Here is a 23,439-nt window from a genome sequence, read left to right as displayed (position 1 = left end):
TAAAAGAATCATTATTAAAGTGTCAGGTGTTAGATCCATGAAGCAGCAGTGTTTCTTCCAGTGTTACCAGCAAGGAGAACCTTTGAAATTCAGGGTGACTGCTAGTGAACAATGTTCAGGGATTCAGTTTTTCTCACATGGGGAAAGACTGCCAATCTCTGAGCAGGCTGCAGCCCACACAGGTTAGATACAGCCCGCCAGAAACAAACACATCATCTGTGACCTGCTTCCCATTGTCTTTTCCACTAGACTGCAGATGCAGCCAGTAACTGACCTACAGACCCTGAGTTCAGCCAAGGGCCTTTGGGCAGCAGGAGACAATGGTGGGCAAGGCAGATGAGCATCTGATTAAGTGAGGTGAGTAGGGACAACTGTTCATGTGATTCTACAACGGAGGAGGAAGAGGATGGTACATTTCCTGTTGACCCAGAACACCATGGCTATGCACCCCGAAACACAACAGCCAGCTAGAAACGTGAAGACGACTTACAGCATGAATGACAACGTGCATCAGGAAGAGAGGAGGTGAAACTGCAGCTGTCACCAATATCCTAAGGACTTTTTTAGACGAAAATGGGCAGATGAGCCACTGAAGTCAGTGCTGAGACAGATCCTCACCACTGATGTGCCTGGATTGGTCTGAACTTTCCAGTCCCAGAGGAGAAAATACTGACATTAATAGTTCATTTTCTGCACTGTTAGTCAGTCATGGCCTATATGGAGAATTTTGGTTGATTCATCAGATCTTTGACACCCTACCCTCAATGACATTAAATGCCTCTGTACAAAGACACGCACAAAGGCAAATACCATCTAAAATTCTCTGAAGAGGGTTTTTACCTTCAAAAGCTGTCCCTGGGGTTCTCTAGCTGTACTAGAGAAGAAACCAGCACTATATCATGGTCTTCCATGTCCTTTCTGCAGGAGGAGTGTGTAAGACCTGATGTACCTAATAGCTGGGAGAGCTGGTGGCAGTGCACACTGTAGAGATATGCTTGTGCACGGAAATTGCACTGGCTAGGCTGACACTAAAGCTCTTGCAGATGATGAACAGATCAAAGCTGAAATAAAAGAGGAAGGCAAAAAAAAATAATTAATTATAAGGATATAAGAGAGAACTTTTCCCACTTCAGGAGGGAGAAGAGACTGAATAGATTGAAGGTCTTGGAGAGACACCAGATGCTGCCAGAAGGAAACCAGGGCAGGTTTATGAAGTCCCTGTTCCTCTTCCAATAGATCAGTCCTTCACATCCAGCAGATGAAATAACTCCCTACTTTCTGCACAGAGCAAAGAAACAGAAAACTTCTCAAAAAATTATCACCTGTAAAAGATTTTATCCTTTTCCATTGAGGGTTTATGATGACAAGTAAGCTCACCTCTTTTCTAGTAAATTCCAGCATTAGAGTCAATCAGTTACAGCTGTGCTAATCCTCAGTTACTAACTTCTTTACCTGCTGATCTCTCCATGGTGAAACCTGCAGATGAAACCAGAGTGGTCTACATCTGCCTTTCCCTCCTGTGTTTAGAAAGCAGCAGGTATGGTAAGGCTGCAGAACAACTATGCATGTACTGTGGATGCCACAGCAGGGCAGGGATTTTCCGTTGTGAGGGCAGGTCTGAATAGGTTACATCCCAAACTTTTGACTTGTAAAGACAAAGAAACCTGTGGGTTTATTTACCACGGCTGACTGCAGCAATGCTGCTTTTTATGTCAACATACAATGTTAGCTTGTACTCTGTAGTGATGGACTGTTTGTGGTAACCTTGGGAATACTGCTCTTATCTTATATTTACACAACAAGTGCAAAGAAACGAGATTAGGTATTTTGTCACAATGTTTAAAATGCCTTTTTTGATCCTGTCTTGAACAAGGGCTGAACTTTAAACATTTAAAACACGTGGTCTCACTTGGAAAATGTACAGTTACCACAGTACTCATCATTTGCTGGCAAGTCTATCCTGATCAGAGTACACTTGTATTACCATGACTATCTATCTCAGGTCAAGTGCAACAGTTGTCTGGGAGTGCAGCAAGGGAAATGGATACTAGAGTCACAAAACCAAGCTGGACTAGGACTACAGACAGGATGGATGCACACACTCTGTGTCATCCCTCTGGAGACAGGGGAGGACTCTGGCAAGGAACCAGGCCTATCACAAGCATTTGAATGGATGGGATTGATAGAAAACTGAGCATGATTTACTGTCTCCAAAGGGAGATTTGCTTCTACAGCCCCTGTATTCAAATTTTATTTCAGCGACATGATTCTGAGGCTTCTGCTTTACAAAACTTCCCCTGTGCCCTACCACCAGTGGTACCACTAACCAGGAATTATTTTAAAACCTCACATATTAAACCCAACACAGGAGCGCTGTGACCAGCTTTACTGGGCTTACTGTATGCATGTCCTTAAGCATATTGTTCAACCTCTCCATGCCCCAGTTTTATCCATGCCTGTGATAGAAACCACCTCCAAGGAAGGCTGTGAAGTTTCATTTGTCTCCCTGTGCCAAAACAGCAGCATAAACCACACTGCCATAAGTGCAAAACTGGTTTGAAGAGCACTGGACTGCACCAGAGGGGAGGTGGCAGCTCTGCAGCACCCGCACATTGCCCTGCTCATGGAAAGCAAAAAAGGGGAATTTTCTCAATTGCACCACAAGTAGTATCCCCCTCTGTCACCTTAGACAGCTGCTGAGGTAAGCTGCACAGCCCTGTAATGTGAACTTAAAGATGTTTGGGTTGCACACAAGTCTGAAGGGAAGAATGGATGGAATGTGAGATCCAGCTGATATAAATTTGTTTCCTTCAGGTCAGGTCCTGCACTCTGCCCTCACTGTAGAGGACTCCATCCTTCCAGAGTCCTTGTTCTGCTCCTGCAACAAGCAACACCTTCAGGGGGGAACTCCTTCAACTTTCCTTAGAAGTTTTCTGTTTCCTGGCTGTGTGCAGAAAGTAGGGTATTATTTCATCTGCTGGATGTAAAGGACTGATCTATCCGGAGAGGCTGGATGCAGGGGAAACAGGGACTTCATAAACCTGCCAAATAAATCTTCTCCAGCCCTGGTTCCCTTCCAGCAGTATCTCCTGGACCTTCAACCTGTTCAGTCTCTTCTGTTTCTGGAAGTGGGAACTTCCTCTCTTATCTCCTCGTGACAGCTTTTGCTTTCTGGCCTCTCCTACAAGACCTGTGTTTTCATTTGTTAAAATATCTTCGCACCATCAGCTGGCTGACCATTACATATACAGCACTTAGAAGCTGGAAACTATGGCAGGATTGTTTCAGAGCAGTATCCAGGGACACAGCAAGACTGGCTTACTTAAAGATGGGTATGTAAATTTACTTCCTTTGAATACTGGGAAAACTTCACAAGGTGGCACAGACCTGACAATCACGTTTTTTAATTCTCTTGTTCATCTGTATTGTGTTGTAAAGTGTTTTACAACACAATGCAAACTCTGTTGCCAAAACAATGCCAGTGTCCAAGTGAGTGCAGAAACCTTGCACCTAACACCATGAAGGGAATAAAGGCTGGAAATCAAGAACAGCGAAGTAGCAGCAAGCAGGAAGTATCAATCTATCCAAGCTGTTAGCTGATCAGGATAGAATATAATCAGTAGTAATTAAATATGCCAGTACTGCCAGTATAGGATGGTGACTTCAGCTGACTTGTCATCATGGTAATGCTGTTGGTCAGGTTACTTGACCTGCTTTCAGTGTTTATTTGTTCAGAATAAGTAACTATGAAAAGGGGTTAAAAAAGGTAACAGTTTCCCGTTGCAGGGATATTCCAGTTGTGTAACTGCCTCTGAAGGGTTTCTCCAGAGCAAAAGGACTTTGTTAGGTGTGCAGGACACATACGGCTTTTGTTGCCTTGACAACTGGTCAACTGAACTGCCTCCAACCCATTAAACATGCCTCAGATTTACATCACCCATTGCAAACAGTGATTACCCAAACCCTCAAAACTAGTGGTTGCTTGACAGAAAAATTCAGAGCTTGTTCTCCTCAACAGACCTCTTGCAGAAGCCAGAGTAATATCAAGGAAAGGAAACATGTAACAGAAACAAGTGGTATTTCATATTTTCAAAATGGTTTAACAGGAATAGAAAGCAGAGGGGGTCCTTCCTACACATGGCCCTAAGCTAACATTCACCCTGATGAATACCAAAGGGAAGTTACAAGTTTCCTTTAAAACGTCTGTTGTTCCTGCAGAGGCCATGCTGTTTAGAGGGATTTACAAGGCTTTAGCTTTGCGCTGGAACTTTTGTGTTGATAAGGTATCTTTCAACAGGAAAAAAACCCATGCAATTCACAGAAGTCACCAGCATAGCTACTTCTGCCAGCATGGTCAAATAAATCAGCAGTGCCATACAACAGCATGGGACAAGAGCTGAAGAGAACTAAGCAGAATAGAAATAAACTACTAGTATTTATTCTCACAGCAAGCAGCTGAGTAAGAAAATCACATTTCCTACCCACCAATCATCATTCTTTAGTGAAACTGAGGTAAACAGTCTCTCCCAACCATCATCCAACATCACTAACTATTTCAAAAGCCAGCTTCTCTGAGTGTAAGAATATCTTTCAGAGCTTAAATGTTCCTTTGGTATAAATATTTTGGGAGAAAATAAAAGAATTACATCATTTGTTAGATTAAATTAGAAATAAAAAAAAAAAAAACAAAACCAAAGCAACAGATTAATGTCAAAGCAAAATGGTAGTGAAGGTCTTGAGTTTAGTTTCTGAACAACCACATTATATAATCACTAAAGTTGGTGTTGAAGGAATTAGGTCTTAACTGAAAACGGTTTTAAATCCAGAGGAAATACCCTTTGTAGCACATGTAAGAACGTAAAGTTTATCATGGCAAGAAGCCCTGCCAAAAGCTTAGAGGAAAAATACTTCTGTGCTACCAGACAACCACAAGAGACAATTTTTAAGTTGCAGGAATCAGATGTTTCCCAGAGCTTTATGCAGTTATTAGAATTCCTACCCTAACATTTTGGGAGGGATTTTAAAGCCTTCAAATTTCGTGCTTTTCTAATTTAATCTAAAATAATAAAATTTTGTCTACTGGTCACAAGAACTTTATCACTGGTGTTAACATGATTAATTCCTGTTTGCTGCTTTCTCTTAAAGAGATGTTACAGCGCTGCAAGTTGCTAAAATTGTGCCAGATTAATTTTACTTAGGAGACCTGGCTACTTGTCTGTGTACATGGCTGAGATGCTTTCCAGCCCTTTCCACTTCCCTCCAGGATTTCAACCCTTGAAAATAGATGCAAAGCACTTCAGTAGAGAGGGAAACCTGTAACCCCAAATGATAGCTTTGTAATAGCACCACTGGTGGTATGAGTCTTGAGAAGAATTCTAACCAATAATTTAACTTTTACATCAGCTAACTACATTAATGCTAATGCTTCATACCATATACCTTCTGTAGAAGCTGTCCATGACAAATAAGGCTAGCATGCAACAGTGTCTCTTCCATTGGCTTAGGACTGTGCCATCATTGTCACTTGGAGGGGCTTGCCAGGATTACGAGACTGTCGTCTCTAAGTCAAAGCAGGTATTGGCGATGGCACAGGTAATGGAGCAGACATTCCCAGGAACCAGCCAAGAGCAGCAGCAGCGCAGAAGAATGTAACACAGCCTTATCAGTGACAGCAGATATTGTCATGTCACAGCCTCCCCACAGCTCCCGAGCAGGGCCATGTATGGGGTACCCCAGTGGCTTATGACACCAAGCAAACTCCTCTCCCAGCTTTGCTACTATGGCAAAACCTAACTAGTAATGACATTCTGTGGGTGTCTGGTTTACGGACTCACTGCTGAGCAGTAAGGCAGGGCACCTGTAGTCCTGGCAGTCCTCTTACAAGCAAACCTAAGCTCTGCCTGGTGAATAAGAGAGATGTGGCAGCACTCAGCTGCCCACAGGCCCCTCTGAATGTCCCTGTGAAAGCAAATCAAAACACATTAAAAAAACTGAATGTGTGGTTTATTATATTTAAGATGCTATTTGTCTATAGGGTTTAAATATGTCTGTCATATAGTTAACAGTAAATGAATGTAATTTTACATGTTCAGTATTTTGATACACAGTACAGGACTACAAGTGTGGTAAAGGAACATGGGAAATTAATATTTCCGTGATGCACGTATCAAACCCTGCAGCACCACTTAAAAGCTCGGAGTAGGGCCTCAAGCTGCAGTATTACAAGCGCTACTAAATAAACCAAGAGACATACCTATATTAAACATTAGAGAAACAAACAAATGACACAAGGGTTTAATATTTAAGATTTGATACAGGATTAAAATACTAATATTTTTAATGTCCTGGTTTCAAATTAATAAATATAAAAACAATATAAAAATATACACCAGTTGATAAAAGGATGCACTGAGTAAGGTTAGAAAGCTAAATTTCACTTTCAAACGTATGCAGGTATGTCTTTAGGGAGAGGATTTCTGTGTAGCTGCGACTGGTCTTTCGGAAGAAGTCCAAGCTTGTGAGCTGTTCGATGTCACGCACACGTGCAGTGTGCATCTTAAGGAGATCTTCAACCCACTTCGATTCATCCTCCAAGCTCTGAAAGGTAAAATAAAGTTTTATCACATGCCACATCAAAAATCAGCTCCAAAAGCAAATGCAACTTTTCTAAACGTTGGGTCCATCTGAAGAATCTCTGTGCCCTGTTCAAGAATGACTGAGGTAAACAAGTTCCAAGAAAACAGATTTGAAACATACAAGATGATTCCTATTTTATTTTGGGACCCATTTTATGATGGGATGGAGACAACGACCATAGTCATCTAGGAAAAGCTGGACTGATGCTGCAGGCATTGCAGAAGAGCAGCCATATGCTTTTAGAATATCCATTCGTCCCTATGTCTTTTTTTCTCCCACAGAAGAGCTCCATATTCATCAATTGTGTGTTACTAAAGCCCAAACACCAGGCTGTTTAGCTTTGAACCCTGCCTCTACACATTATTCTTATTTGACCAGCACCTCTAGCATAATATTCTTTTAAACTTTCCACTTTAATGTTAGGATTACAATTCATTGAACAGTTGGGATTATGGTTTTTGTTGTACCTGTAAAATCCTGTTATTGGAACATACATATTATGCACTGATAGAAAAGAAGACTTCCACTAAGCATTTCCCAATATGAAAAGGCAGGTGATGCTGCCAGAGTGTGTGGTTTGGGTAGGGTTGCGTGGGTGTAATCTTTCTTAGGAGACTGCTCCTGCTGCATACCTTGTGCCAGATCCAGCACATGTTGGAGCCATCCACCAACTTAATGTAACTCGTACATCAGAAAATCGGCCCTGCAACACACTGCAGTTCCTGGCTCTTTTGAGTACGTTAACAAGCCCAGTGAAAAGTCCTATGAGCATCGCAGTCAGCCCTGCACAGCAGGAAGCAGACGTGGGAAAAGGACAGAGCAAACAGGACTTTTCCCCCTTTGGCCTCTCTGGCTGGTACAGTGACACCACTGCTGGGGAAGCAAGTTAGGAATGGAGGGTTGTGCCTCTGGCCATTTGGACTCCATGTGTGGTTTGGAAATCTTGCTGATAAAAATCTATTTCTGGGCTGACTCCTGAAAATGGGCCCTTTTCTGGCTGTCTCAAGGTCTCCCTGCAGAGTGGTCCTCTCGCTGATCAAGGCTAAGCTTCACAATGCCACAGCCTACCCAAAGCAGTAGACGAGCCATGGACAAGGCAGCGGGTTGCCCTGCAAGGGCCAGGAGGGCGAGCGTGATCATTTGCAGAGAGAGGTCACCAGGTACCAGTTTAGGTCACTGCTGGCTGCTCTAAAGCAAATTGCCATGACCCAGTTAGTGCTTGTCTGGTTTGAAGTTTCTTGGCTCAGAACAGACTTTCCTCTCAACCTGAGGATTAGCAACCTGCAGCTCAAAACCAGGTCTTGGAGCATAAGAAGATGCATTCAAACTAAGAGTGAAGAGAAAGGAAAGTGCCCTCCTCACACCCTGCAGTGCTGTGGCCGTGCTGCAGGAATGCCGCTGCTTGGCAGGATTTGGCTGAAAGAAGCCCCCGACTCAGCCTTTCTTCTAACAATCAGGTTGCTACTGTACAAAGGAGCCTCAATAGCATTATTACTACATTGCAAATGCAATCACTGTGACATTTTGTTGTATTCAAGCCTTCCTTCTGAGCAGGAAATCTACATTTTACAGAGCTCTGAGGGAAGTCTCATTGCTACAAAGCTTGCTCTTTTTGAATATAAGGAGGACTCCTCTAAATGTTTGCGAAAGGTCTGTAATATGAACATGAATAAATCACACAACTGTGAGGTTGGTTTAAACCAAGTCCAGCAAGACAGCTCCACAAAATCAATCAACTGATCTAGATTGTAGTTTTCCCTCTTCACAGCTGGCCCATGAAACTTCAGGTCCAGCAGGAAGAATTTTAAACATAATAATCAGCTAACAGGGTATTATATTACTGCAAAACAATGAATTAAGTATATATATTTAAAATGATATTTTTCTCCATCAGTGCCAGATAGTAGCACCTGAATAGTAGAGTCTTAGAAGGAAAAACTAACAATTGAAAACATGGAGGTAAACATAAGTAGGCAACCAATTAGGAGGCTAGCCTAAAATTCACAGGAAAAAATACTAGATATTCTGGACAAAAGATGGATGTCAGATTATTAGTTGGGAAAATTGAACATGATCAGAATGTAGATAAGGTGGGTGAGGAGCCCGCTTACTAAAAAGAGAAATTTGAAAGAGAAAATTGTGGCCTGGAGGAGGTTTCTAGTAGGGTTCCTTCAGCTTTGATACTGAAAAGGGGTTTGTGTAATGTTTTCATACATGCTTTTTGTGCCAAGGTCATTGGTGTGCTAGTAATAACAAACCAAAAAACAAAAATTGTGAGCTCCTGTCAATGCAATGGAAGACTATAAGGAAGTTGTGAATGCTCCATCCCTGGCAGTGTTCAAGGCCAGGTTGGACAGAGCCTTGGGTGACATGGTTTAGCGTGAGGTGTCCCTGCCCATGGCAGGAAGGTTGGAACTGGATGATCTTAAGGTCCTTTCCAACCCTAACTATTCTATGATTCTATGATTCTAACACTGTACTGGAGGATGAAACCCAGTCTGAAACACTATTGCTTAATGAATGAGCCCTGCAGGAAGATACCCTTCTGTAATAACCAACATGCTGGCTGAGAAGTGGCATCAATGAACCCAGATTTCTGACAGAAATTAAGATTAATTTAAGATTTAAATTTAAGATTGCTATAGGACAAGAGGAAACAGCCTCCTCAACGTGCACCAGGGGAGGTTTAGATGGAGATGAGGAACAATTCCTTCCTCAAAGGATGCTCAGGCATTGGAACAGGCTGTCCAGGGCACTTGCTGTCCCTGCAAGTGTTCACACACCATGTAGATGAGGCCTTCAGTGCCATGAGTTAGTGGTGGCCTTGGCAGTGCTAGGATAAAAGTTGGAGTTGATGATCTTAAAGGTCTTTTCCAACGTGGTTATTTCTATGATTCTATGCAGATGCAGTACAGTATGAAACTGGGTTATCCACAATGACAGCGAAAATTTCTGCTAAGCTGGGATTTTCTCACGTGAAAAGGCAGGCAGAAGAGAAGGACCTGGGTGTATTGGTTGTGCGTGACTCTGAGCCACCATTATGAACACAGCTATGGAAAAAGCAAATCCTAGATACTATCAAAGGAGCTGTGTTCAGTGGAAAGAAAATCACTTTCATTTTGAGATCTCAGCTGGAGTGCTTATCTCCTTCATGTTCCAGGCGGGGTAAAAAAGAGGAAAACAAACAGTCTGGAACAGATGCATGGGAAGGCTACCAAAGTGCTCATCCTTTCTTACAAACAGAGCAAAAAAGATCCTGGGTCTCCCATGAACAGAGAGAAGTATATGCCTTGAGAATCATCATAAATCATCACTAGAGTAAATCCCAACGAAGCCCAGTGAAGGGCTATTTAAGCCATAGAAAAATGTTGACACAAGAATAAATGGGTATAAGCTCACCATGAATAAACACAGCTTGGAAATGGAACAAAATCAAATAAGAAGAGTAGCGGTGTTCTCCAACAGCCATGTAAAAAGAGAGAAAGTGTGTGCAACAAGGGCAGAGTGGGGGGAAAGCTAATATTTCTTCAGATCTTATAAGAAACCTGTGGAGAGGTTAAGGAAAAATTCTTCTATTAGCCCATTCATTTCACCCATTAAGTATGTAAGGTTTTACAAAACCACTTCTTTGAACAAATAAAATGGAACACGATGGGCAGAAGTAAGACTGATGCTGAATTTGAAAGGCAAAATTTTGTCTAACTGTATTTTCATTTGAGAGCTACATTTAAACAATTTTGGAGTGTTTCTTTGCCATGTAAAAAGCATAGACCAGTATCTGCTAATAACCTTGTAGTATCACTGAAGTTCCTCCCAGAACTGCAAATACCATAAGTAGTATGACCTATAGGAAAAAGAAGCCTGGGTTGGAAATATAAGAAACCAAAACCTAAAAGAGTCCATTACTCTAAACACCTCATAAAAAAGATTTCAGCATTTTAAGAGGACTGTGTCACGCAATATAGGAGAAAGAAATAATCGACTGTCATAAAATTACATACGGGCAGAGATACAAGAACAGAGGCACAAATAACTGCCAGATTAGTAACTTCAGGATCACCAACTGTATCTTGATTCAGAAGAGGAGTCCAGAGAATAACCACAATCAAATATATGTAGGACTTTCTGAGACTTCTGATGGAAGACATCTCCGCCCAAGGAAGTTAAGAGTCTAAACAAGGGGAAGCCAGATCTGCTTGAGAGAGAGCGATACTGCTTCAAAAGCATGGTTTTAAAATGAGGGACCTGAAAGCAGGCGATGTTTGATGAATGAGAAAGAGACAGTGTTCCAGGTGAATTGTGTACAGAGTTGGAATGATTATTTCTGCCTGTAGCTGGAATAGGAGTCTTCACTTTTTTGTGCCAATACAAAATTCATAACGTTAATGCGTTCATTCAGGAAACGGCCTCCTGGCAGCCTATAGTGAAGTGTCTGTGTGCAGGAATCCGCACAGCTGTGTAATGGGAGAACAAGTTCAGGCGGAAGGACAAGTCTAAATACAGCTGCCTGGGAGGACTGATGTCCTTGCAGAGCATCAGAGCTCATGGGGACCTGACTGCTCTGCTCCTGCATGGAAAGCTGCTGAGTGTGTGTTACTTTCTGTAGTGCTGACCAGACCAAAGCCTTTGTATTTCACAAAGATTCTTACACTATAGGATCTTGCAACCTAAAGGAAGATAGGAAAGGAACCAGAGGGTGTCTGCTCGTCTCTGTTAATAAGAAACCCAAATTTTCCCTTGAATCAAGACATATTCTGGAAACAGCAAGAATTGACACTCTGCCCTTGTCAGGTTTTAACATATAGTTTTAAGACTGTGTGGGTTGAATGTAATCATGCTGTCTGATGCACCCAGACTGCCATAGCAGAGAGACTATACTGAACCTACACATGGAAACAGACCTCAGTAAAAACATCAGACTACTCCCAGCACAATACACCTACACACACAACCTCCCCCCAGTCTGCTCTGAAGTTACAATGACAGTGTCTGCCATAATGTAGAAGCCTACAAGTTGTTTACTGCCAACCTACTGTATGTCAGTTGTTCCAGACAATTTTAGGTGAAGTAATAGTTGAAGACATCAATGAGCACTAGCATCTAATAGTAATGGGATTTCACATGTCCTAGGATTGTATTACCACAGGGCTACAGTAGTGCAGCAGAACTTACATTGCAGCTCTCATCGTTGTCAGGCCGGTGGGGAAGGATGTATGAGAGAACGGAGAGTGGTCCATCACACTTGTCAGCTGGCTGAGTGAAATCTAAGCAGCTGGTTATGATGGCATAGTAATGAGTAGGAATGGGGATGGCGCTGCCTTCCACAAACCTGAGGAAATAAAGCAAACATTTATCCACAAAGGATAAACTTGTTTGGAAGAAGGTTACACAAACAATATGGTCTTTTCTCCTCTACGTGAGAGGACACATGTACACTGTTGAGATGTGTTTGATTCCTAAACACTATCTGAAAATGAGTATTCAATTAGCTCATGTTTTGATACTGTGCTGTAGAAATACCACACACCAGTGCTGAAAGGTTACTTCAGTTCAGGGACAGAGAGGAAAAAGCATTACTGAATTAAGGAAAGACTTGAGTATCTAACTCAATAGCACTGCTACGGCTTGCTATGGTTTGCTCTGGTATCCAGTTGTTAGCTCTTAAATTCTGACGGATTTTATGGAAAACAGATTATTTGGAACATATTTCAGCTTCATCTCAAGGATGAATGAACACTTAATTGCAAAGTCAAAGTGAACAGTTACCTACAGAATTGTCAATCACTTATTTTAACCACTGTCCTACCTACAGGGGTATTCAGTCTTGATGGACAATAATTTTAGAAAGAACTAAAAAATTGCATCTCCTCCCAAAAATCTAATAATGTGCAGCTAATGAACTGCTTAAGACAAAGCCATCATTTAGACAAGCAACAGGAAACCAATTTAAAGACAAACTCTTACTGTTTTATTTTGTCAGGTGTGTCATGTAAACCATCGAAGTCATAATCAAAGATTGGTCCACTTATAACATTGACTCCATTTCGTTCAGTGGCATATCTCTTCACCAAAACCCTTTGGAAATAGTTCCATACCTCTGTAAGGTAAAAAAAAAAAAAAAACAAACCAACAAACAACTGAAAATAAAATACACCACAATTTTTAGATGTCAAAACAAGTCAAGATTATAAACAATTCTTCTTTTCTCCTGAAAGTAAAAATCCAGTGGATTCTTTTTTTCCCTACCGCATTGGTAGGGAAAATCAAGGACTAAGCATTATAGATTTACTGCAGTTTCATTCAGTTAGGTCAATAAATCCTATTCAGGCTTCTTTGTTCTCTGTTGACTATTTTTCTCCCCAACCAGTGATAAAGGAAATGCATGGTACCACTCCCAGGCTAGCATTGCCATAGACATTGCACAGAGAGCCTGCTGTTCCTTCATCAAACAGCAGAAACAGCTATTCACATGCTTTTGATGTCCCTGCAAACACTTCCTTTGTCTTTTTTATCTAGTTACAGGGAATGGCGCTGTGGCTTTTTTGTTGTTGCTGTTGTTTAATTCCAGAAAGGAAACAGCACCATGATTAAAAGTAAAAACCAAATATTTTAAAGGAATGGGGAACACAAAGGCATTTACAAGGGAGTTAAATGAATATAAAATGACTAATTTTTAAATGAGGTGCCATCAAGGATGACCAAATTATGGCATGGCATCTCATTACAGCAGCTTATGGGAAGAGCATGACGCTTTCTCCCACCACACCCCCCTCAACTTTACAAGTTAAGATGCTTGCAGAACACACTGGAGTCTCCCATTACATCATTCTTTTCTGTCTTCTTTCCAACACTAATAGAAGTGTGTGTAAGCAAAACATCTCAGACTTGTAAAAGTTTAACTTTTGTCTTCTTGCCAGCTCAGTCCATTAAGTCCATGATTCCCTGGTGGTGATGGCAATGCCAGCAAGTTCCCCAGTACACCTTGTCCTGAGAGTCCTCAGCGCCACATGAACTCCCTGCTGGAGCTGACGCAGAGGGCCCCACAAGCAACAGTCTAACAAGAACCTCAGCTGTGGTAAGCACTTGGCAGTACCCCTCCTCCAACTGCTTGCTCCTCCAATGCATCAGAATAAAAATATCCCAAAAGGAAACGTTTCCCCCCTCAGTTTTCCAGCTGAATCAGTGACCAACATAGGTACCTACTGCAGCCACAAAGACAGCAATGCCAGTGCAACAGGGGGCCAGCCCAAGGGCATCATCTTGGAGCTCCTGGAGCAGAGCAGGAGGTGCTTAAGGCATACTCACTACAGAAAACATGGATACAGAATTATTGCCTGGGAGGGAGGTGATGGGACAGTGAATTAAAAAACCCAAAGAGCAGTGGGCCTCTGCAGCCACCACTGCCACCAAAGCATAAAACTGCCACCTTCTATTTTCCCTGGTGTGGAAAAAGCTCTGTGTAACACGCTTATAATCAGCTCTCAGCATTGCAACCTGCACACATGCAGTGGTTCATAACAGAATGGTATCAGTTCCAGCATTTTTTCTTAGGGAGTCCTTCACCCACTTGTGATGAAAAGGAAGGTCATTAGACAAAATAAGCTGCTAGTGGTGGGTTGTTCTCCTGTGATTAGAATCATGGCTAATTTACTTAGACTAACATTAGCATAAACAGCATTTTTATGAAGTGATTTGAGTGGGAAATCCCCAATAATTTTGCACTCTGTAATCAGTTAAGTGCCTTTGCTTAGATTTCCAGCAAACATCACCGCTTGTTCCTACTCAGAGGTTTTTCAGTTAAAACACTTTTCTGGTTAAAAAGAAAAAGCTTCCCATAGGCTTTGATGTTTATCCAAACCTCTCTGGCCTAAAATCTGAATTGGAAATCTCACAAGAATAGGCTTTTGAGATTCTTCCAAGGCTTCCCAATTCCTGCCAAGCCAAAAATGCCACCAGAATAGTCTGATGGTTTTCCTACCTCTTGGCAAAACTAGAGAGAAAAAGGATGTGCAGACAAAAGAAATGTTAATACTATATCCCTACAGTGCTGAAAGTTTCAGCCAGGTTAAAGTCATTCCTCATTTATTTTCCTTTTGCCTTTTCTTTATAGGTAATAAATATGTTAGGTCTCCCTCTAAGGGCATGGAAAGAAAGAATTAAAAGTAACCACTTGTCCCTGAACTACAACAACATGCTAAGTGCACATTCCCAGGTTTGAGAAGTAAAAACATGTTGCTGAAGTACGCTCTTCACTAGCTTGAGCTACAGACAAGTGTGAATTGTCTTGCACAAACTAAATTACTGTGGCATGAGGTTGCTGAACTACATCAAGTCTGTGCTCTTCTCTTAACCCAGCTCAAAGGAAAATAAACCGTACTTACAATGTAAGTCTTTCTTGCGGTATTGTGCCTACCCATACCTAGAACTATACAGGTGCCCACATGCATTATCTCCTGGCTACAGGGAACTCAACTTTGTGTTCTAAACTTGTCCCATCAATTTATTTCATAGTCCAACACACATATTAGGCAATAAGTTGGGAAAGAGAAGTACAGCCATGAAAAGGGTACTTACTTTTGAAGGCAGGATACATTGGAATGATATTTGTTATTAGAAAAGCATCATATTTGGCTTCTGCAGAAGAACTTAATTCTGAAAATAATAAAACAGAAAATATTAACAAGATGAAATGTCAGAAATTCAAAGAATATAAAAATGTTTTTAGGAATGGCTTTGGAGACTAACCAAAGGAAACACTGTCATCTAAACAGCAATCTGGATGCTATATTCATAAGTGTGCATTATATGCATACAATTTGTCTTCAATGTGACAACTGGACGTGGAAAGTGAGGATGTTATCTTTGCTTCAACCGTCAACAAGTTCAAATACTTTTATAGCTCATCTATTTTTGCAGTTTTCAAAAGCAGAGAGCGGCTCTGCAGGATTTTACAAAAGAGGCAATTTCCAGGGAGAGGAGTGCAGGATTATCTTCTAATTATGAGCAAGCTTTTGCACCAGTAATTCCATATCAGAAATCCACCATAAAATATTTCAGCCACTGAGTGAGGAAGCAGAGCAATGAAGTTCATAACTGTGAGACAGTTGTGCGCCTTGAACATTATCTAGCTCTGGAAGACTGTTGCTCCAAGGCTGAATCAGGACACTCATTTATGCAAGTGTTCTACTAGCATTATCCCTGTGGCATGGTTGAAATTTTTACAGTATGCAATAACCTACTTTGGATTTCTAAATTAAATATACATTTATCTTATTGCTGTTTGAATTAAAAATTAAAAACTCTGACTAGATTCCTAGTTCGTATAAGCTGGTATCTACCTACTGACTTTAAGTGGTCAGGTTTTGAAGACTGTCTTCTAGCTTGTACTCCTATTCTGTGCACTTGTTTGTTCACCTTTATTAACTAAACTGGGACACTGCACTCTTTACTGCATGAAGCTGGGCATCAGTTTGGAGCATCTTTCATGGAGATGAGGGACCACAGCAGTGGCATTGGGTCCTTGGTCCTCCACAAGGACCAAGCAGCAAGAATAATGTATCAATTCCTTTGGGGCCCAGACATGATGCAGGTGAAGGAGCAGCTACTCTGAGGTGGAGACATCACAGAGGAAGGAATCACCCTGGAGCAGGGGGAAATTAAACCATTCCTACCTCTTCTTTCCCAACAATCTCAAATACTCCTTAGTCTGATTATATCTGGAGGAAGCTGTGTCATACCTAAAGTTTTCTCTAACAAAAAAGACCATTACAAAACCTCTAGGTATTAAAAATCTCTCTGAACTTACGAGGAGGGAAGAGGAAGCCATAGGAGAGCTGTTTGTCTCCTCTATAGGCTGCACAGCTCTGGCTGTTCCCTGGAGAAATGCGGAGGTCGGGCCTCACACAGCTGGCCAGGTGCTCCGGGACACCAGATACCTCTGCCTGAATTGAGGAATATAGACAGAAATGACAAAGAAAGCAATTCCAGCATTTATAGCTAAAATAAAACTATTTCATATAGTCAACATTACATGGAAGACCTTGTGTGGAATAAACTACTTAGCTGTGCAAGCAAAACCTGCTCCTGTATCTGCTGCAAAGCCCTTCTTTCAGGAATTAAGTCACCATGGGAAATAACCCCAATGAAATTGCTGCTTATTCCATCACAGTAAAACAAACCCGCATCAAGCAAAACTTAGAAAGAAAATGAAACAGAAAAGAAATATACAGCCCTTTCTGCCTTAAAACTCTTTTCTCCTGAAGGAAAAGAAGGTTTTTGGCACTGTTTACAACTGTGTTTCTGGAATTTACAACATAATTTCTGGTGGGAAAAATCTACTGTCCTGGGTTCAGCAGTAGCAGTCATGTTTCTCCTTGGTAGCTGGTGCAGTGCAGTGTTTTGACTTTCGGCCTGGGAACAGAACTGATAGAGATGTTTTGGTTTGGCCAAGGACTGTGTGAGCCTCATGCTCTGCCAGGGGGGAGGGGAAGCCAGGAGGAAGCAGAGACAGGACACCTGACCCAAACTGACCAAAGAGGTATTCCATACCACAGCACGTCATGCCCAGGATGTAACTGGGAGTTAGCCGGAAGGGCTGGGAGACTGCAGGGTTGGAGGAGGTATGGGTCGGAGCTTGGTCGGGCTTGGGGGGTGAGTTATCGGTCGGCTGGTGGTGAGGTGTTGTACTCTCTTCCCTTGTTATTTCCTTTATCATTATTATCACTGGTGGTAGCAGCAGTGATTTGTGTTATACCTTAGTTACTAAACTGTTCTTATCTCAACCCGTGGGAGTTGCATTCTTTTCGATTCTCCTCTCTGTCCCTCCGGGAGTAGGGGGAGGGAAAGAAGCGGGGGAGTGAGTGAACGAGTTACCTGACTGGGTTTAAACCACGACATCTACCCAGGGAAGGGAAATTTTAGGTCTTCAAGAAAAGAGGTACTGAGCAGATTTCCCCAGGAGTTTTTAAGCACTTTTTTAAGGCCAAACACAGAACTAACCTGTTTAGATACAGTGTAGGATGTCCAGAGAGGCATCAGGAATGTTTCACTGTAGCCACTTTCAAAGTCATGGTGATGCAAGATGTTGTATTTTGTGCGGTACAGTACTGCAGGGCGCCCATAGAGAAGATGCTTCTCTACAAATCAGAAGAAATTACATTTACATTTATTACTGAAAACTTTAAAGGTCAAAAGGAAAAAAGTGTCTTCTTTCCAACTCATGCTGAATTTACAGTGATCCTTAATCGAACACTGATGCTGAATAACAGCTAAGGAAATCTTTTAACAGAGAGAGCAGCAATTCATCAATAGTTTTGGATAGGATCCCCATTCCAGGATCACAACCCCCTTTGAGGTTAAAAGTCCATTTTGCACGTCAAAGTTTGTTGGAATCATAGCATGGAAAAAGGGTATTTCTCGAAACACAGGAGACTCCGCAAGGATCTTTATGTCCACATTTCAGTCACACATGAGGTGATGACTTTTTTTGTACCTTTAAGTCAACCCCTATCCTATCACTCCTGCCACTATTCTTCAGACTTTCCTTCCTATGTTTATTCTAAAGTCTCTCTCAAAAGGGAAGCAAAAGTGGTCACTCAGTAGAAGGGTATTTTTATCACTTACCTTCTGTTCCCTTAACATGAAAGCGCTTGTTGAGTTCATCCAACTTGTTCTTCTCAAGCATAAAAAAAAAGGAAACAAGATTAGGATCACTGGAGCGCTCTGACTTCTAGTATTATTAGACAGCTAAGCAAAACATCTAAGCAAAACAAAACTAGAGATATGAAACACTGATAATTTTTTTGTTTCCTGTTTTACAAAATGCCAGAATTGTTCCAAAAGGGCACAAACACTTCACAGGAAGGATCTGGGGAATTCTTCCAGATCAAATCCTCACAAAAGAGATAAAATGGCCTCAACTTTACCAGGCAACTGTTGCAAACAGTGGAAACTTCAGCAGATCCTAAACACCTACCTTATCATCACATGTACATCCTATATCAAAATCTGAAGCAGAAGGTAGAGCAACAGGATAGAGTGGTTTAGCAACTTCATCTGGCACAGTTGGTTTATAAACATTGGCTCTCAGCAGGTGATTTAAACTTCCATGGGTGCCATTATTGGGAGCAGGCTTTAATCCAAGCAGATCTACGAAACCACCAAACACAAACGAATGATGGTTAGGTTGTAAATATGTATTCAGCAGCATCTCCACTTATAAGCATTTATTTGCAATACTTTTTACACCCAAAACAAGTAAATGAATGCTTTTAATGCAATAAAAATACTAACATTTTGTCCACACCATAAAACTGCAGATGCTGGCTGAATAGTATGGTAGCCTTTATGACAGGAAAGTTTGTTCACATCAAGACTGGTAAACAATTTAACTACTCCTGCAGCTTCCAGTGCAAACCTACAGTCAATGTATAATGACCTTACACCAGCCAACTGAAACACAGGGTTATTTAAGTCACCTGCTTTATAGAGAAGGGCTAATTACCTTCTTAGTATTCAATATTTGAAACAAAAAGTTTAAATAAGTGACATACACACACCTTTGGCTTGGAACTTTTATTTCACTGGAAAATCAGTATTAAAGTTCCTAATGAAAATACATCATCGGATTCTTCTTTGCTGTTATAGTATGAGTTCAGGGAACACAATCATACCAGGAGATGACATAGAAATCTAAGTGATGTTCCTTAGCTGCTCCATGAGAACTGCGGGTTCTTGCTAGACTGCTGAGGTGTGGACACCACGCACTGTAGTGGTGTGTATTTGAACTTTGCCAAGCTGCATGCGGCAAAATTATGGGACCTCCCCCTTTACTGGCCAGCTGCTAGAGTAGAGCAAACTGAGGTCCTGAAGAAGAGCCTTCAACCCTCCTTGATAAAAGACAAACGTTTGGGACTGGGGAAGGGACACTGGGAGGAAGTCAGGGCATGTGCTCATAGGTGGCTAAATGAAGCCCTCTTAGTTAAAACAGCATGTTTCTCAAGTAGGTAGCTTACCACACATGACGTTGTAAAGTTCAATATTTTCAAAAGGAGGTACTTTGGTCTTATATTTGAATGTAGGGCCATAACCTATAAAGACAGTCTTAAGGAAAAAAAAAAAAGTCATTAAAAGGTAGGGTTTTTCAGTGAATATTTATGTTTTAGAGACCTCCAATTTCTTCTGCCTTTAATGACCCTCTCACAAAGGTTACTGCATTACTCATACCTGCATGCTGTTTATCTTGTTGTCATAGCCATGGTCTCCATGGAAGAAACATTTTCCTGTTGGTTTCTTGTAAACATCCACAGCTTTCCTAAATTGAAAAAAAAAATTAGAAAATTTCCTCAAAGGTGCAGGTGGTTGACCTGATAACATACAACATAGGTAGGAGGGATAAGGTTACAAAGCAGTTCATTGCTTATCTTCCTTGAATAGCAGTAGTGAGGACCGCAGGCTCATCCAACAACCTCAGGGTTTCCCCCTCTGCTCCCACTATAAAAGGGTGCAAATCTAACCCAACTCTTACTCATTGACAACAACCACAGCATCTGTTTACTTATCTTCTCAGTTTCTCGTATCACTTCATTTCCTACAAACTGGAGGTATTTTGGACCATACTCTTCCAATCCTCGAAAGACCAACAGAGGCTTCTAAAAAAGGACTTCTGTGATGTTACAATGCTGTAAAGCACTTTTACCTGTTTGCCTTGCATCCAATAAACTAAAAATGGGGAGCAGAAACAAAGCTGGAAGGAAAACGGAAAGATTCTAATGAATAGTTGAGGAAGTAAGTGCTGTATCATAGGAATACTAATCACCAGCTTGTTACTGGTAGTTTTGGTTTGTTTTCTTTTTTAATATGTGGAAAAAGAAGCATTATGTCATAGGAATTATAAGCATGAGCTTGTTTGGAGTACTTTTTTTTTTTACTCTTTTATGAGTGCCACGTGCAGGCAATACATACAGTGGAGCACATTATCTTACAAGTTAATTTCTTCATCTGCGATAAAATGATGCTCATTTTGGCCTGGTAAATTACTAGAGTTACAGCAATCAGTTCTGTAACTGCCATTTTCCTGGCTGTGAATATACAACAAATTGCAGTTACATTAACAAATGAATTACCGGTGAATGTAATTTCAGAAGAACTAATGCATAAATAAGCCAAAGAAAGTCTGATGTAATTAATAAGAAATTACTAAATGTAAATCAACTTTGGCCATCCCATCAGTTCCAGTAAAATCTGTAAAACTGAAACTTTTATAGGCCTAAGTATGATTCTTTGAAATGTATATAAACCCTAGCCACAGAAACTGCACAGGGCAGCTGGCCAGCCAGCTAGTAGAGTTATGCAAGAAAACAATTGGGGTTTCTCATTCACTGCTTCAGCAGAGTGATCTTTGCATAATTCATGGAAAGATAAGCACAGATGTTAAAAGACACTTGCAACACATTGTGTGTTTGCCTGGCAGCTATATGGGCAAAAAACCCTACCATAATTTAAAGCTCATTACAGTTTACCATCAGCCAAAACCTGTGTCATCTTCCAAGAACCACTGAGTCAATTTTATGCATAAAGACCCAGCCATTCTTACACTGTAATACACAACATGTGTCAAAAGATCGAAGCAAGAAACAGAATACATACTAAACCTGAAAGGGGTGCACAATTCATATACAAAGGCTACTCCTCTCCTGTTCCCCCTATATATATATGTGCCAACTTGTTTTTCCTCACTTGATTTTTAGCCGAGTGGGAAAATTTAAATTTGCCCATATTTTATAACTGAAAATCCTGAGGCGTATGGGGAAGAACAACCCAAAACAGGGCTTTTTTTGAGGTAATGCATCTTGGATTTCTATGATTTTGTTTTCCAACTCAGTGAGCTGCTGGCACTTTGATGGCCACCCTGTCATACCCTTCCACATGTTTTCAGGCATTTACCCACTCTGCCAATAACTGTTTCCTTTCCATTTACCTATTGCATCCACTCAGCCTCTTGTTCCATAACATCCCTGGTCAGTCACATACAGCTTCCCCTTCCTTCCATATTCCCTGCTTCCCAATTTGAATATGCTTGCATTAAAAAAGCTTATCAGCTTCTATATTTGAGCTAATCAGTCAAGAAAACACAGAGCTGCTTGAGGAAACAAATCTGGGTTTCTGCCCTCTGTCCAGCTACTGATTTTCCCAAAACTTAAACCACTTTTGTGTCCTCAGACACATAGCCTGCACCAAACATCACTGAACCTTACCATGAGTTCAAAACTCAAGACAGGGCAATCCCAGGTGTTTCATTCCTTAGAGAAAAAGGCTGAAAATCAGGACGGAAGCAAAAGCAAGAGTTTACCTTGCCACATGCCATTTGCGATCCACCAGTAAATGGACATCCTCAATTCTTCTGTTGTAAGCATAGTGCAAGCGCTTAGGCAGATGCTGTTTCAGGTAAGGCTTGAAATGCTGGTCTGGCTTTCTACACTAAAAAATGAACAGTTACAAATTACACTGCTGTCAGTTGGTTTAGACGCACATAAAGCCTTGAACTACAGAAATCAAGCTGTTTAGGTCATTACTAATGTGTTGAAAACAAAGTGTACATCTAAAGTATGTGGTCCACCCCTTCTGTGCAGTATTTACGTAAGATCAGGGCCCAGGGAGTCATTCAAAGATGTATTTGGAAAGCTCCATTCTCATGACAGTCTTTTTGAAAGCATCATGCAAAACATCACACTTATTTAGCCCAGGGATGAAGAATTTTATTCTAACTGGACCCAAACTTAAGTTTCAGAGGAAAGCTGAATGCTCAAAATATCTCTCATCTGCAGATATATTTAAAACCATCTGGTTACAAAATCAGATTATTTTTTTTAATCAGCTTTTATTTTAACACTTTTTTCCCCATTAAAAGCAAGGTTATAGTTGGAGGCTATCAAATGAACTTTTTTAACATCTTCAAAGTGCTAATAAAATATTTACCCTAAAATATTAGTTTCCATTTCTGAAGGAATGAATAAACAGACTCAGTTCAGGGAGTCAAGGTGGTCAGAGAGATTCTGGCTCTGCACTACCCAAAAAGGTTATAAAAGCTCCTACAGCAGCAAACAGTGGAATTTATGACAAACATTAATCTGTACTCTTGAAGGGCACCATTTAACACTCTTTATTCATGCTTGGTTTTCCTGCCTAAAGAGTGAGGAGAGAATCCTGAATAATGCACCAAATTAAGATGTGAGCAGTGCAGTGTAGACAGAGATACCTTCAAGTCCTAAATACTTACTGTAAGGTTGGCAACAATCACTTTAGGGTCATCTGTTAAGCAAAGAAAAAAGAAAAAAAAAAAAGACAAAAATATAAAAGATGAACAATTTGCAGAATAAAATACAAGGAAAAAATACAGTTTTACAGAAGAATTGTTCCTAAAAGTTGGCTAATTTTACTAAAAGTACAGTGGATATGTCATGCGAAAAGCCACAGTAAAACATTCTGGATATGTCTTTGGACTATTAAAGGGACACGCAAGATGTAGAAGGTCTAAAACCAGCAAAGGTCTAAAGAAGGTCTAAAACCACAGTCCACACTAACTCTGTTTTCTTCTAGGGTGCAGGGGTGTGTGAAAAGGTTGGGGTGGCATTTATCAGACCTGAGAGAAAAAATAGGTTAAGAGAAGATCTTAGGAAATTAAAATCTCTTGCTTAATTATTACTGTTTTGGTTGCTTAAGTCATTATCTTGCTGAGCTTGAAATGAGCTCTACTGAATCTCAAAACATTGCAAAGGTGTGTCTGCAGTATTGAGGCAGTATTAT

At 40.9% G+C, this 23,439-nt stretch overlaps 1 protein-coding gene and 1 long non-coding RNA gene across 8 annotated transcripts in view; one reads left to right on the top strand and one right to left on the bottom strand.

Annotated features, from left to right (window-relative positions):
- Window positions 1-250: 250 nt before the first annotated feature.
- On the top strand, window positions 251-2,133 carry LOC130602408 (uncharacterized). Of its 2 annotated transcripts, none has more exons than XR_008972897.1 (4): window positions 251-357; window positions 1,237-1,367; window positions 1,483-1,537; window positions 2,003-2,133. It is a non-coding gene; the product is annotated as an uncharacterized LOC130602408 (long non-coding RNA). The 2 variants fall into 2 exon arrangements; XR_008972898.1 differs by having other exon boundaries at window positions 1,483-1,542.
- A 3,853-nt stretch (window positions 2,134-5,986) lies between these two features.
- The window catches only part of ENPP2 (ectonucleotide pyrophosphatase/phosphodiesterase 2), a 69,627-nt gene continuing 52,174 nt past the window's right edge, over window positions 5,987-23,439 (bottom strand). For 4 of the 6 annotated variants that reach the window (XM_057415244.1, XM_057415243.1, XM_057415239.1 and 1 more), the window contains exons 15-26: window positions 22,913-22,944; window positions 21,986-22,113; window positions 19,861-19,948; window positions 19,650-19,737; window positions 18,611-18,783; window positions 18,259-18,310; window positions 17,635-17,771; window positions 16,442-16,577; window positions 15,211-15,288; window positions 12,601-12,733; window positions 11,809-11,965; window positions 5,987-6,597 (exon numbers count right to left, since the gene is read on the bottom strand). In XM_057415244.1, coding sequence (XP_057271227.1) covers window positions 6,427-6,597; window positions 11,809-11,965; window positions 12,601-12,733; window positions 15,211-15,288; window positions 16,442-16,577; window positions 17,635-17,771; window positions 18,259-18,310; window positions 18,611-18,783; window positions 19,650-19,737; window positions 19,861-19,948; window positions 21,986-22,113; window positions 22,913-22,944 — 1,373 coding nt within the window. In that variant the 3' untranslated portion in view covers window positions 5,987-6,426. The remainder of the gene's footprint in view (window positions 6,598-11,808; window positions 11,966-12,600; window positions 12,734-15,210; window positions 15,289-16,441; window positions 16,578-17,634; window positions 17,772-18,258; window positions 18,311-18,610; window positions 18,784-19,649; window positions 19,738-19,860; window positions 19,949-21,985; window positions 22,114-22,912; window positions 22,945-23,439) is intronic. The other 2 variants (XM_057415240.1, XM_057415241.1) reach the window with 1 other exon arrangement.

Source organism: Pezoporus wallicus, unplaced genomic scaffold (assembly GCF_028554395.1).
Source record: "Pezoporus wallicus isolate ANWC-B61680 ecotype Strahan unplaced genomic scaffold, APGP_CSIRO_Pwel_v1 contig_3812, whole genome shotgun sequence".
In the NCBI taxonomy this organism is placed as follows: Eukaryota; Metazoa; Chordata; class Aves; order Psittaciformes; family Psittacidae; genus Pezoporus; species Pezoporus wallicus.
Note: the sequence above shows the minus strand (reverse complement) of the source record. Positions and strands in the feature narration are given on the sequence as shown.